Source organism: Telopea speciosissima, chromosome 10 (genome assembly GCF_018873765.1).
Source record: "Telopea speciosissima isolate NSW1024214 ecotype Mountain lineage chromosome 10, Tspe_v1, whole genome shotgun sequence".
Classification (NCBI taxonomy): Eukaryota; Viridiplantae; Streptophyta; class Magnoliopsida; order Proteales; family Proteaceae; genus Telopea; species Telopea speciosissima.
In genome coordinates this window covers 22,354,609-22,369,861 of record NC_057925.1, presented here as the reverse complement: position 1 = coordinate 22,369,861, position 15,253 = coordinate 22,354,609, and the positions used below count along the sequence as shown (strand labels likewise).

Here is a 15,253-nt window from a genome sequence, read left to right as displayed (position 1 = left end):
AGCATGAATGCACAATCTTTTTTCCTTTTTTTTTTTTTTTTTGGGGGGGGGTAAGTATACAATATAACACGGACATCCCAAACTTTGAAAAAATATCACAGACACCCCTTATGTTATGGTTTTATTTCAGCTTAGTCCACTCCGTTAGGTCTGTGCAGTTAAGTCGTTGTTAACTCTTTTATAATGGCAAAATTACCCTTATAAAAGGATGAACTTACCATAATACCCTTAAGGGTAAAATCCCAAATTTAGCCAAATACAAATACTACATCGTTTTCGCTGGGCACACCATTCTCTCTTCCAACATTTTCGCTGGGCTGAAGGAGGAAGACGCAAGAACAGGGAACTTCTCTAGGCAATCGGCCATATTTGGACCCATTTCCATGCTCTGAAGCCGGAAGAAGGAAGAACACCAAGACCGGTATGTTTTCCCCTCTTCAATCTTTCCTATTCTTATAATCTACATCAAAAGATTCTAATATCTAGGATTTTGAATAGGTATGAAATCTCAAACATTCAAGCTTGAGAATCGGTGAAGTCCATAAGGTGCATAATTTGACTATTTTAACCTTCTGATTTACTAAAATTGTAACAAAGTTGTAGGAAATAATTTTGAACATCAATCCGAAGTGAAATGGGAAAAAGGAACCATCTTTTCTCTCCAATAAAGAGTAACTCTACTGTAATGGTGATATATCCAAGAAGAAATATCCGCAGAACCCAGAAAAGAAATCAGGGAAAACTGATAATTTTCCTTTCTTTTGATTTCAAATGTTATTGGTTTTCTTTCGATCTGTAATTCTCTGCTCCGTTCCAGAGCTAGAGTCCCAGATATACAAAAGTCTTACAAATTCTATAAAAGTTTGTATGTATAATAATCTACAGTCAAGAAGATAAAGCTACTAAACACCTCCATTTGTTCATCTTCGATCAATAACAACTTCATTCCCAATCGGGGTGACACCCAGAAAATAAGAGAGATCTGGTCTGCAGTGACGTTGGATCTCTGTCTGACCTCTCCTGCTTCATTATCCCCTTTGATCAATGAAACAGACTCTGAAATCTTAATTCTTTAGAGAGATATGTTGTTGGTGAAGCCTAATTTGGTCCAAAAAGTGCGGTTGAGACCTTCGGAGGGCCGTTTTGGCCTCTAAACGACCTCGGAATGCCAAAAAATGGTGGGGGCTCCAAATTTGGAGTTGTGTTGGGCTCATCGAGATCTTAGAAATGAGTACTTTTGAGCCAAGTGTTATGTTTTGGTCCAGCTCAAGTTTTTTGGCATTTTTTGGGCTGGGGGCATTTGTGTACTTTCTGGGTTAGGATTTTCTTATATATTGTTCTTATTTCTTTGAGATAGGGTTATGAGGGTTTGTAACATTTCCAGAGACAATAGTGAAACCTGTTCTACTGCTCGGCCGTGGACGTAGCTTCCATCTTGGAGGTGAACCACGTAAATCTCTGTGTTGTGCATTGTGTGCTCTTTTTCTATTTTTCGTTTTTCTTCTGCAAATCGCCATTCTAGGTGTTGTTTTCTTAACAAGATATGTAAAGAATGTATGTATCATATCGATCTCAAAGCTCCGGTCTTGTCTTCTTTCGCTCCATCCATGAACAAGTAAAGCTAAAGATGGAGAGAACAGTGAACATTCTCACTCACTCTCTCTCTTTCTCTCTCTGAGTCAATCTATCTCTCCCCTGAGTCCTGACTCAAGAATCGAGAGCGAAAGGAGTTTGCAGGAGATCATAAGGAGCCCAAAATGCATCCAATGGGCAAGGTCGATTAGCGTCGAGTTGCCATATGAGTTGGCTAATTAAATAAAATGCAATTCCTATTTTCTGAAATCAAAAAAAATATTCAAGACAGTAAAACAACATTCCCGTTCTATGTAAGGAATGCGTTCTCCATTCTGAGAATCAGAACACGCATTCTGAAAATGGGAATGCATACCAAACATAGCCTAAAGTTGCATAATCCTTTGTGGAATTTGAACACAATGCTCATATGTAACAGTAACATGAATTAAGAAAAACGTTACACATACTGTTGTGAATCCTTTCTATAGACCTATGTTGCCATTTAAAAGATAAAAAGGCACAATAATCTGGAATATTGGCCACTTCAGCCAAATAAATCCAATTTATTCTCAATTTCTGTTGGTTTTCCTCTGTATGATAGACCAAAATTATTCCCCCAAGGAAGACAAAATTATTATGAATTGTCAGAAATTGCAATTATGTTGTTACAAAATTAAAATGAACCATTGTTCTACCCCAAGAAGAGTGCCGATGCATTGCCCTGGTGTATCTCGAAAGTCAAGGAAGTCAAAAACTCAGCAAAAATAATATTTTGTCCAATGATCTGTAACACTTTTTTTGCCTTTAGTTTCCTCTTACAAATCCAGTTTTGACATAAACCAACCAAGATTAGTGAGGGAAACTTCAAATATTATGTTGTGTGTTAGTTTCAAAAAAATAAAGGCAGAGAGAGAGAAGCAGATTCAAGCAATGATTCCTTCCTCTCCAATGGCTAGAAAAATGTCAAAATTGCAGTGCATTCCAATTGCAACACAGAAATGCACTGTTACTTCATCCACCTCTAACTGTTGGCTAGGGATACTACCAGCATTTACTATTAATACAAATGAATGACAAAACAAAAGAGCATAAACAACGGAGGAGGAGCAGAAAAGGACTACAGAACTACAAATTGTGATATGTTCTGATTTATCAGGTGACTTCAACAGAGTTATCATCTGTTATGCATGAAATTACATAGTCGTGACATAACCGCCAATACTCCCTATAGTCAAGAAACATCCAGGGCATTGTAGAAGGAAGACCAGTTCCCAAAACCGACGGAATTCTGCAAGTGACAACATTAAATATTAGAATCACATTAAACATGGGTAAGAAAATGAATAGTCCAAAGACACACCATTGGAAAGAAAGACACCTTTTTCCAATCAGAAGTCCATGGGCTGTTGAAGCAGCAGAGGAGACGGATATCCCACGGAATACATCTCTATAGTGAGGTAAGATGATTTGTCCTGAAATAAGTTCTCTGGGTCAGCAAAATCTATTAAAATCCAAACCAAGCATAATACAAAAAACAATTGCATGTATGACAATTACGATATACCAGTCAAAGATCAAGAAAAGTCCAAAAGAAATCGTAATTTTTGGTGGTCCAATCTACCAGCCACCAAACCCCAAATGATGCATATACAACAATAGTGAGTGGCATATGCTAAGCCAAGTTAAATTGTTTCATGTGTCAGGGTCACATTTATTGAATCATTCAAAGGACATGAAATGATCCTCAGAATTCAATAATATTTCCAGTTAAAAAATTTCAGGCAAGGAAAGAAGAGACTGATTTGGACTCGGTGACAAAAGAAACCTGAAAGTTCTCAAGTATCTAAAATTAAACATTTTCAGATAAAACTGACCTACGAATTCCCCATACTCCCATAATTAAAGTAAAAACAATCCAATTGTGTAAGCCTCTTACCTAAATTTAAGATGTTGCTGTGGAGCAACGAAATCATAACTCTGGATCTTTTGTTGTCCTCTTGGTCTGTTGTTCTTTGCTGTGACTTCCCGGATGTTGAGCTACATTCATTAAGATTCTCGCGACAACCAAGCTCTTTGCCAGATATAATTTTAAACCATACTCCAGAGGGAAATCTTCTTGGTCTTACCATCCAGAGGAAAATTTTGGCATAAGGCGTGGCATGGAGGATTGATATAGCAATCTCAATCAAAATGCAGGTGAAACAGATCACTGTATTCATGATGGAGAAGAAAATGTAAAACACGGAAGTTGTTGGCAGTAGAAGTAAGAGGGGCGTAAATAGAAGCGATCCAACAATGTGTTGCTCCACAGTGTAGTCATAACTATCTAATCTGTGCCGTAGTGGATTCCATTTTCGACCTCTGCCAGCAGCCAAGTAAACATGTGAGTACTTTGAAACAACAGAAAAACTACAGGACTAAGTTACGTAATACTATGTAGCATTAACTAAGCTTTTCTCTCATCTGAAATGATACAAAAGTACAACCCTACTCATAGAGCCATAGAGGTGTAATGTAGCTCTAAATAGGAGGCAGTCCTACTAGAGGCCAGGTGTACAATGGTTCTGAAATTGACCAGCCGATTGGCGCAAAGTAGGCTGATTTGACTCAAAATTAGGGTTAGATACGGGGAATGAGTGAATGTGATATATGTTAATGATGGGCAGGTCTAAAGGAAGCTAATGGTATAGGTTTTAAATAGGTTTAAACAGAAATTAAAATTCTGAAACTCTAGGGTTAGGGTTTCGGGTTTTAGGTTTTAGGAAAACAATGGAATTTAGGGCTTAAAGTGGTGTTTAGGGGCTGGGCTTGGGATCGAGTGCTCTAAACAGTAAGGGGGAGACTCGATAGTAATTTGGGCTGAATTGGATGGCTAATTAGGTCTGAACAGGTTTTGACTATTTAGGGTTTTAGTGGAGATGAAGGGGAATTAGGGTTTAGCTATTGAAGATGGAGCAGTAGGCTAGGTCGAGTGGAGGGGTTAATGTAGTGATGCTGTGTCTGAAGTTTGAGGGGATTTGGATGATAGGATATGGCTGGACAGAGTTTAGAACACTAGGGTTTATGGAAGTCGATGGGAATTAATGGAGACTTATGGTTTTGATGGGATTCAAATAAAATAAAAAAAGGGGAATGATTGGGAGGGAGGATGAATGGAAAAACAGAATTTAAGCTTCAAACTTACAGCAGGAATCCACTGGCAGCAGCTTGATAATTGAAGGAACCTCCCGATCTTCTCGATGCAAGGAGTCGCAGGAGTCCACCCACCCTATCCACCTTGAAATCCACAAGGACACACTCACAAAGGAGCAGGAACAGCAGCAGCAACAGCCGACAGCAGCAAAACAGACTTTTTTTATTCAAATTTCAATGTGGGGGAGCCTCCACGATTTAATATATTTATAATATGGCTTATGCCAAATCCTAATACAATTTAATGACTTCTCCTTCACAAAATCGTGGAAGGGAAAGAATTAAAACTAAAACTAATGACTTAAAATAATAAAAGACCTATTTAACCCTACTAACTTAAGTTAAAAGAATCTAACTTAAAACAACTAATTTAAAAGAAGAGTCCATACTAGCCAATAGGACTTAAGGACCTATTAACCAATAGGAACACTTCACTTAAATTAGACCAATTGAACCAATTGGATGCGACCAATTGAACCAATGGGATGCAACCAATTCTAAACCGGTTCAATCTAAAAACAGGAAAATAAACCAAGTATGGAAAATAATAATCCTAATCTATGGCTCCCTAATCAAGCCCTAAGTTCAGGGCTTCTTCTTCTTCTTCTTCCTACTTGGAGCTGCATCAAGGTGCCAAAGAGATATGGTCAGGTCGGATCAGATCTTGGTATGGTTATGAAGTGTCTCGCCCAAGTCCAACCCAAAATTAAATTGGATCCTAACCTTGTTAAATCAGGAAGGTATATCCTTCATTAATAGAAAGAATTAACAAGGGGATTGTTGTAGCATGATGCTCCACTGTGGGTCGAGTTGAAAATTTCTCAACCTTAACCAGGCTCCAATTCAAACCAGGATGGGATTGCAATCCAAACCCAGAAAGAGGGTTGGTTGGAGCACAAATCTGGAATTGCCACCTCTAACCACCTGTGGAAAGCTAATTCATATCCTCAAGCTTGCCGCTTTCGAACATTAAAAATGGTGGCAGGTACAAAGAATGCTCCACTTTGTTGAAAAGTAATGTATTGTATCACGTAAAACTTCAGCAGTATTTTCAACAAATATGTTGGTGTGGATCTTTCTTACTTTTGACTGTCTCAATAGAAAATTTTCCACTAAAAGGGGCAAGTAACTCTGTAAAGAAGAATTTTCTGTTTGAGTTCCACCTATAAAGAGGTACAAACCCTATCTGGAAGAGAACATGTCTTGTCTTGTACATACCATGTGCCAAGTACAGTAAGTATTCTAGTTTCCTGGGGGGAAAATGCTTTTTTAGAAGGGTGGCAAAGAATGGTTGTTGATATAATGATATTAGAATTCCCCTTGTAACCAGACAAGGTTAAAAAGAATTTGTACCATCTTTTTTAACCCCTCACTATATGACGTGGAACAAGTAAGACACAGGCTATTATGTGATCTGACTGTGTTGTAAGGCAAGGGAATTTTAAATTTTGGTCGTTAATACCATTACTGCCCCTCCTAACAGGTGTGAATAAAGGCAAACTCCCTATGGTGACTGGTGAGTGGTGACAGTCTCAGTGTAACCAACCGTGGTTACACAGAGCAAGACCCATGAAATTAAATGACGAAATAATTCCCAGTTTGACAAATTTGATTGATAATAATTTCCTTAATTATTCTTCAGGAAAGTGATTCTGAAGGCCAATAAAATAGCAGTCTTCGATAGAAGAGAAAAGGAAGTCACATGATACATACATTCTTCATATGAAAAACAATCTCCACCTTATTTTATCTCTTCCATAACAGGAAGGCTACTCTCTTTGGCCCTCAAAGATCACAAAAAGTATTTATGGTTCTAACTATTGTCTTCAAAAAGGAAAGAGAACATATGACCTTTTAAGTGTGATGGGAGCATCATGAGGCTCCAGAAGTGGATATCAATAAAAATAATAGGTCACATAGACATTTCATTCACTTCGCTGGAATCGATATGTTTTTCATTTTCCTCATTTACTGATTACTTTTTTCACTAAAACCAAAAACCCTTTTTTGCTAGAACTTACGCAGAGTACCATTTAGATTTTAGATTCCCTTAATAGTCTACAAAATGATACCGGAGTATTAAATGAGTCCATATTCAAAAACAACTCCAGAAAGCATGTTTATCTCCCTCTCCATCCCAGGTTGTGCATGATGGAAGGTCTGGGAACCCGTCCATTCTACAAGACAACTTTAATCTTTCCTCTTCTTTTTGTGCCCTTTCTCTAGATTCAGCCCTACCCTCCTCTCCTTCCAAGTCCTTTCAAGTACTTAATTCTTTTTCCTTCTTTAGTTCTTTGACCATTTTTTACTGAACAGCACACTTCTGTTTCCCCATGACACTGTCAAGGAGAGTTAGATAGAACGACACAAGGCAAGCTGTTCAGACAAGTTGAAAGAATCTCCAGTGGTACGTGGAAGAAGTAAATGACTGCTAAAACAGCCACACACCACTTGACACCAACTTGCCAATAATAAAAGCTCAGAGAAGAGGAAGTTTCTAACCCAATAAAGAAGACCTCCTGTCCAAAACTGAACTAAACCACACCACTACTGCCCTAAACTACCCGACCTCTGATGCAACCTAGGATCATAAAACCCAGTAATGTAGTCCTAGATTTGAATAATCAAACTAGGAACCAAACCAGGATCTTTTCATCAAAGGATAGTTCAGATTAAAGAAAATCTTGATAACAGGAAATCAGATGGTTAGAATGATCCCAAATTCCATATGAGTTAACCAAATAGGGACTGGAACAATTGCTGAAAAGCTGAAATTGATCCAATGGTTAGATCAGCTAATATGAGGGAATCCTAGTACAACTAGGAAAAGGGCAATACAGTAATTTAACCAGGAAATTCAGAGTTCAGAAATTAGGGTTATGTTCAATAATCGAATATAAATTTAGTTTATAAGAATCAGCAATAACAGATCAGCAGAATAGCTATATTAATTATGATCTTAGAAGAACAATATAACAATAAGGGCAGAATTGGAAATTCACAGCAGGAACAGATCCGTATCTCAAAATTGCACCAAACTGAAATTGAGCTCATGAATTAGGTTCAAGAACATTATGTCAAAATTTGAGATGATTCTAACGGTTAGATTTGGCTGGCAGAATTCTCACGAAAATCATCTTGCATGTGACATTCTAAAAGGGAAGAAGAATAGTTGCAGGTTTTAAGGTTCTAATGGATCTATGGTCTTAATGGTGGATGAGGAAGGTAGTACTGATTGAGTATTGGCAATAGGGATCGATGGGGATGGGTTTAGAGAATTAGGAGACGAAGGGGAATGATGGATAACACTAAAAACTTACTTGGAGTTGCAAGTCTTTAATGGCAGCAACTTGAAGACTAGAAGCAGGTCCTCCCAATCTACAAGATGCAAGGAGTTGATTGGAGGTCCACCAATCCCTTATAATAGATCCTCCCGGTACTACCAGATGCAAGGAGTCAACTGGAGATCCACCAGTCCCTTCACCTTTACTCACAAGGCAACACTCAACAGAGCAGAGCAGCAGCTATGGCAGCAAACAAAAACTTTTTCATTAATCAAATTCGTGTTCAATGCTAGGCCCCCTTACAACCTTATATAAAAGACTCAAAATTAGATTCCTAAACTAAAAAGGAAAGGCCTAACCCTATCCCTAACCTATTAGGTAACTTAAATAGACTAGGAAACTGAAATAGACTCAAAATAGAGTCCTAATCCAGCCCAACTAAACAATTAAAAGAAAAACTAATAAAATCATCTAAATTGAATCACTGATTCATACCAGCTTTGGACCGGTTCAATTTAAAACATTAAAAACATGAAAATAAACTAAGTATAGGGCTAATCCCTTATGCAACTTATGTATCCATATTTGAGGCCCATTAAAGTGGCCTATTACAAAGAAAACCCATGGGATCAAAGGCCCAACATGTATATAACCCAACCCTAGACTTATTCCTAATAAAAGAAGCCCAATTTGGTGATAAATCTGCATCACCCAGCTTTGGGGTCTCTATGGGCCCTATAAATACCATAGGGGTAATTTCTGGAACAGTCCAAGCCTCTAAGAGTAAGGTAAAAGAATAAGGGACAAATCAGATATTAACTCTAAAGGAAGAAGACAATTCTGGAAATTAATATAAGGAAGGGTTAAAACAGAAAAAAAATATGAAGCAGGGTCTTTTGCGTAAAGAAGAAAGAATACTGCATTATAAGTAATGAATATAACAAAAAGCAAATAGTGGAGGAGTGTCCTCTTGTTAGACTTTATGTTGTAAAGGGTACTTTTGTCACTGTCTTGTTATTAGTCATGTTAAGCATGGTTCAATATCTCGCGATATATCAGTATCTCGGGCCTATCGAGATATCCGAAATATGGCGAAATTTCGTCGAAATATTGCATTTTTTCTGCAATATTTCAGGAGTCCATCTCGGTAGGTTTTTGGCCATATCTAGGACTGATACTTCATGGACGCCCTTATTTAAGCTAAATAAACACATTTAAACCTTCATATTGCATAAAAATGAACTCAAAGTGGTGTTTTGGGCTTGCACCCTTGATTGACAGTATACAGTCGCCGACCCTAAAGTATAAATAGTTAAATACACATTGATTAGGCAACTAAAGACATAAAAGAAATTTAAACAAACAAATTAAAATAATTATTTATGGGCAGAAAAATAAGTTCGGCACCGTGAAGCCGTAGATCGGCCATTGGTGTCTAACATATATTTAATTGATCCCCATCTAAGTTATATTACACCTAATTTTTTCCTATTTTAGTTGTAGGAAAATCAATTTTTAAAACCAGAAAATATAAAATATAAAATACAAATGTAAAAAAAATTTCGACACCGTGAGGTTGTAGATCGGCCTCCGGTGTCTAACATATATAAATTTCATCACCATCCAACAACTCTAATACATAGTATTTTCAAAAAATTGATTTTAAAGGAAAAGGATTTACCTTAAATAGTGAAAAAAGGCTTGTAGGATGTGCTTAGATGAGCCTCCGATGTGTTTTCCGGCGACAATCTGTCAACAAAGTGCTTGAACAATGCTTGGAGTCTTGGATTAGAGATTGGAAGAGTAGAAGAGGCAAAATGGTGGAATTTCTAAGCTATAGCAGGTCTCGGTCGAAATATCGACCGAAACCTACGAAATATGTTGACATATGGGCCTGCTCACGTGACACTTTAAGTTAGATTTTGATATTTCGTCGATATCTCGTGAGTCCACGATATATCATCGATATATCACGAGATATCGACGAAATATGGTATTTTTCCATTTCGGTATGCTATCTCGTCTCGAACCACTCGAGATATACGAAATATGGCGATATTTCGACGAAATATCGCGAGATTTTGTACCATGATGTTAAGTTGTAATTTTGTCTTTTGTTCTTTTTTTCCTTTTACCTCCCTGGGAGGCATGTGTAATTTAAAGAATGTCTCAATGAAGAAAATAGGTGAGTGGAGAAGTCTCTCCCTCACAATCGATTCTCTCTCAATCTCTCTTCTTCTTTCTCTTCTCTTCTTCTCTTCTTCTCTTCTTCTTCTTCTAGCTGTAAATCCTTGTTTCCTTACTAGAATCGATCCATTTCTAAATTCTAACTTGGTATCAGAGCTGGTTTGAGAGTCGACCAAGCTCGATTGTTGTCTTCACTTCTCTTTGGAACCCTAGAAAAGTAGAGGGTTCCAATAGAGGCCATACTATGTGAAATATTACACATAATATATTCATTGGAGTTATATTCTTCAAACCAACACACAACGGAGGGAGTCTAGGAGCTGCTGAAGTGGATTGAAGGTGATTGAAGCCCTAGAAGGTTTACCGCCAATCAGTCACCATTTCTTTCATTTCTCTCTCATCTCTCTACCATTTGAGATGAGACCAGGTGCATTTGGATCGCCTAGGGGTACCCTTTAAGACCCTCAAATACTCGGATAGTGAAAGGAGCTGGTTAAGGATCATAGCTCCACTCTTTGATGCTCCACAGGTACCGCCAGGCTCTGTTTTCCTCTTCTTGTTTGAGTTTTATTGGATGCATTAAGTGGAAAGGCCACTATTGGTTGAAAGTTTCACCTATTTGAATGTAGTTGGTTGTTGTGGATTGAAGTTAAAGTGCATATGAAGTATTTTCTTTGGCCATTAGCAAGAAACCAAGAAACTATTCTCTGTTTACTTGCCGGTGGCACTGTTGTCTGCTGGTGTGATTCCTTTATTAGGGTAGAGTATACTCCCCATTTATGCAAGGCACTATATTGATTTGTTGAGTGTTTGAATACCATGTCCACCATATCTGGGACTGGATCTGAGGTTAGTGAACCTTTGGAAGCTTCTGTTGGTGGTTTGGATGGTATTCACCCCAATTTGACCTCTTTTGATAACCCCAATACCCAAATTGCTATTGTGAAGTTGGACAATACCAACTATTTGGATTGGTCTCTCTATGAAACTGTCTTTACGAAGTAGGGGAAACTGGGGTACATTACTGGCTCTATCACGGCACCTGCATTGACTGATCCAGGATATCATAAATGGGAGACTAAGAACTCCACTGTTATGACCTGGTTGATTTTCTCCATGAAACCTGAGATAGGTAGAAGATTTATGAGAAAGGAGACTAGCTGCAAGGGAAATTTGGAACAGTGTCTCCAGGACTTTTGATCGACTGGGTGACTCAGCAAAGGTTTACCAAATCCTCCCAAAGGTCATCACTATGAAACAAGGTGACCGAAGCATTTTTTACTACTATAACACTGTCATTGGTCATTGGGAGGAATATGATCACTATAGGGACCTTCATTTGACCAACCCTGAGGATGAGGCAAAGGTGTATCGGACACTTGAAAAGGAACGAGTCCTTATGCTACTTGGTGGACTTAACCCAGAATACGAGCCAATCCGACTGCAAATCTTAGGGTGATCACCTCTTCCATCCGAAGTGTATACCTACTTACAAAGTGAGGAGACTAGAAGAGGATCCATGGCTACTACACCCTCACTAGAGAGATTTAATCTCACTTCTAGTTCTCACCGAGATTGACCAGGTGGGGGGACAGGCCAACATAGTTGTCAAGGTGCTAGGCGATCCAAGGTGTTCGAGGTCCTCCCTAAGCGCCTGGGCGGCCTAAATCACGTTCCAATATTATTTTTTTAATATATCAGTTATATGTGTGAAACAATCAAAATACACATTTGGTTTATATGCTATTGGAATTGGTCATTTTCAAGTATACCTAGTCTTACACTTGGTTAATACTGTTCTTAGAAAATATGACGTTATCAATAAGTAATTAACCTGCTCTCAAAGAGGACCTTATTAAAGCCGTTCGCAGCTTCTTCTTCACCCTTAACTATCTTGCCCAGGTCAATCAGACATTCCTTTGCCTCATCCCTAAAAAAGATGGAGCCTCCTCTTTGTCTGACTTCAGACCTCTCTCTCTTTGCAACCTCCTCTACAAGTTCATTGCAAAAATTCTTGCTAACAGAATCCAGCTTGTCATCCCTTCCCTGGTCAGTCCCAATCAATCGGCCTTTATCTCAGGCAGAAGCATTGCAGATAACATCATTCTCTGCTCTGAAATTGTGCGTGGATTTGACAGAAAATCCCACTCACCTGCTGCCCTTATGAAGATTGACCTTCACAAAGCTTTTGACTCACTCAGGTGGGACTTCATCTGTGAGGTGTTATCTCAAATGGGTTTCCCTCCCGCTTTCATTCACTGGATTTTTGCATGCATCTCCTCCCCCTCCTATTCTGTCATCGTGAATGGCTCCCCTGCTGGCTTCTTCAACTCCAAAGTTGGCATTCGCCAAGGCTGCCCCCTCTCACCCTTCCTCTTCTCCCTGGCCTTGGAAGTCCTCCCCAGGAATATTCAAGCCAAATCGGACATCCACCTCATCTCCCCTATCCCCAAATGCAAGCAGCTCAAACTCACCCACCTTGCCTTTGCTAATGACCTCATGATCTTCTCCAAAGCCTCTCCCTCCTCCATCTCGGCTATCATGTCCTCCCTCCATCTTTCGAGAGGCTCTCTGGCCTCCGCATCAACCTTCTCAAATCTAAGCTCTTTCTCTCCGGTGTCTCTGATTCTGACCGAGACACCCTCCTTCGCCTCACAGGTTTTTCCCTTGGCACTCTTCCTGTAAAATATCTTGGACTCCCCCTCATCCCCGCTAGGCTCTCTTCCCACCATTGCACTCCCATGCTAGACATCATTCATAAGCGGCTGCAGCTCTGGAAGGGCAAGCTTCTTTCCTATGCGAGAAGGCTCGAATGCATCAGATCGGTCCTCCAATCCTCCTACATCTACTGGTCTGGCATCTTCGGCCTCCCAAAAGCCATCATCAAGGCCATGGAAACCCTTTTCTGTGCGTTCCTTTGGAAAGGGAAAGAAACCTCCAAATTCCTCCACCCCATTAGCTGGAAAACCATCTGCCTTCCCAAATCTGAAGGAGGACTTGGTATCCGACGTATCCGAGATTCCAATACTGCGGGTATCTTGAAGCTCATTTGGAAGGTCACTTCCAAACAGGACTCCATTTGGGTTAAATGGGTCTACTCCCATCTTCTCAGATCCGCCGTACCCCCTCGGACTGCTCCTGGATTTGGCGTAAGATCCTTGCCCTCCGCCCATTAGCCCTCACCGCTATCGCTTCTTCTATCGCTGACGGCTCCTCCATCTCCCTTTGGCTTGACCCCTGGCACCCCTTAGGAGTCCTTTACAATTCTTTTGGGGCACGATCTATCTACTCTTCTGGCATCCCAAAGTCTGCCCCTCTCTCTTCCATTATCTCTCGTGGCTCTTGGTCACCCCCATCCTCTCCCAGATCTGGCACTCCCTCCCCCCACCCCCCCCCCCCCGGCCTCTCGCAGACAAGGTCATTTGGCTCCCTTCAACGAACGGCCTTTTTACCTTCAGATCTGCCTGGAACCTAGTTCGGCCCCACGCTCTGACCGCTATTTGGCACAAGCCGGTCTGGTTTAAAGGTCACATCCCTCGCCATAGCTTCTTTGCCTAGAGAGCCCTTAACCTTTGTCTCCCCACCTAAGCTTTCCTCCTGCACCGAAGAATCCATGTCTCCCCTTCCTGCATCTTTTGTTGGAATGGCTCCGAAGACATTGACCACCTTTTCTTTGACTGCCCCTTCACCTCTCCCATCTGGAAAAAATCTCTCTCTTCCATCTGGCCTCGCAGGAGAACCCCCCTCCCCTTCGCCAGAGAGTAGCTCTGGATGGTCATGACTTTCTCCAAAAGCTCTATCTATAATAGGCAAACTTGTGTTTGGTGCTGCCCTTTATCACATCTTGATGGAGAGGAACTTCAGGAGGTGGAACTCCAAATCTAGATCTTTTGACCTGATTTGGAAAGCCATCTCTGCAGATGTCTCCGCTAAAATCCAGTTTATTACACACAAGAGGCTCTTAGACTCCCCAAGGAACAGGTACATTGTTGGCTTCTGGGGTTTAGATACTACTCTTTTAGAGGCCCCTCACAACCCTTAGTTGGGTTTGGGGACTTTTCTTTCCCCTCCCCCCTCTCTCCCCTTTGTATATCCCCCCCCCTTTTTTCCCAGGCCCTCCGGGCTTTGCTTATATAATTTTTTTATTTACCAAAAATAAAAATTTAACCTGCTCTCGATTTAGAGAAAATGTTCTTGTTCTCTAAGAAATTTGATTGATCAAATGATTTTATTTCTACATGACACTTTTTGTATTAGGTAGAGCACAAAACCAACTTTCCAACAAATCCAAGATTGCTTAAATCTGATTTATATTGAAGGAGTTATGTTCCGGTCAAACCTTATTTGGTATGCGCAAATGTTGTCAAAATCGCTCTGAATAAAAATAATTTTTAGATGTCAAACCAAATGAATATTTTACTGCACTTTTGGTTTTTAGTAATGTTTTATCATATTAAGATTTATGGAATTTTTAGATTTGAGAAAAACCCCAAGAAAGTTGAAAATTCCACATACCGCCAAAAATCCAATTTTTGTTCTTGAACTGGGGGGATTGACTTTTTATCCTTTTGGAATTTTATTATTTAACTATTTTTATTGGATTCAAATAGGGGGTATTTGCTTATTTATGAACATACAAACATTTACTTAAATGATATTTGGTATAAATAAGTGCCAAAACCTGGTTCGATACCAATTAAACCAATTCAAGGCGTCCTACAATAAGGCGGCAGCCACCTAGGCACCTAGAAATCTACCTGGACACCTAAGCGGCGCTTAGGCGATGCCTTGACAACTATGGAGGCCAAGGGCCAACTCGTGAAAATCACCAAGAAAAATTTAAATGTGATCATCGTGGAAAGTTGGGGCATACTAAGGAAAGATGTTGGGTTCTCCATGGCCAACCCCCTAGTATGTGTGGTGGATCTACTGGTGTCTGTGGTGGTAGGAGAGGGGGTGCTAGAGCCCACACAATGACAGATGAGACTGGTCATCTAGACTACAGACTGGTCCTG

General features: G+C 39.9%; 1 protein-coding gene across 5 annotated transcripts in view; it reads right to left on the bottom strand.

Annotated features, from left to right (window-relative positions):
• Positions 1–2,500: 2,500 nt before the first annotated feature.
• LOC122642371 (N-acetylglucosaminyl-phosphatidylinositol biosynthetic protein gpi1) overlaps positions 2,501–15,253 on the bottom strand; it is a 52,472-nt gene continuing 39,719 nt past the window's right edge. For 4 of the 5 annotated variants that reach the window (XM_043835814.1, XM_043835817.1, XM_043835813.1 and 1 more), the window contains exons 7-9: positions 3,512–3,936; positions 2,954–3,047; positions 2,501–2,863 (exon numbers count right to left, since the gene is read on the bottom strand). In XM_043835814.1, the coding sequence (XP_043691749.1) occupies positions 2,728–2,863; positions 2,954–3,047; positions 3,512–3,936 (655 nt within the window). In that variant the 3' untranslated portion in view covers positions 2,501–2,727. Of the gene's footprint in view, positions 2,864–2,953; positions 3,062–3,511; positions 3,937–15,253 lie in introns of all 5 variants that reach the window. The other variant, XM_043835818.1, reaches the window with a different exon arrangement.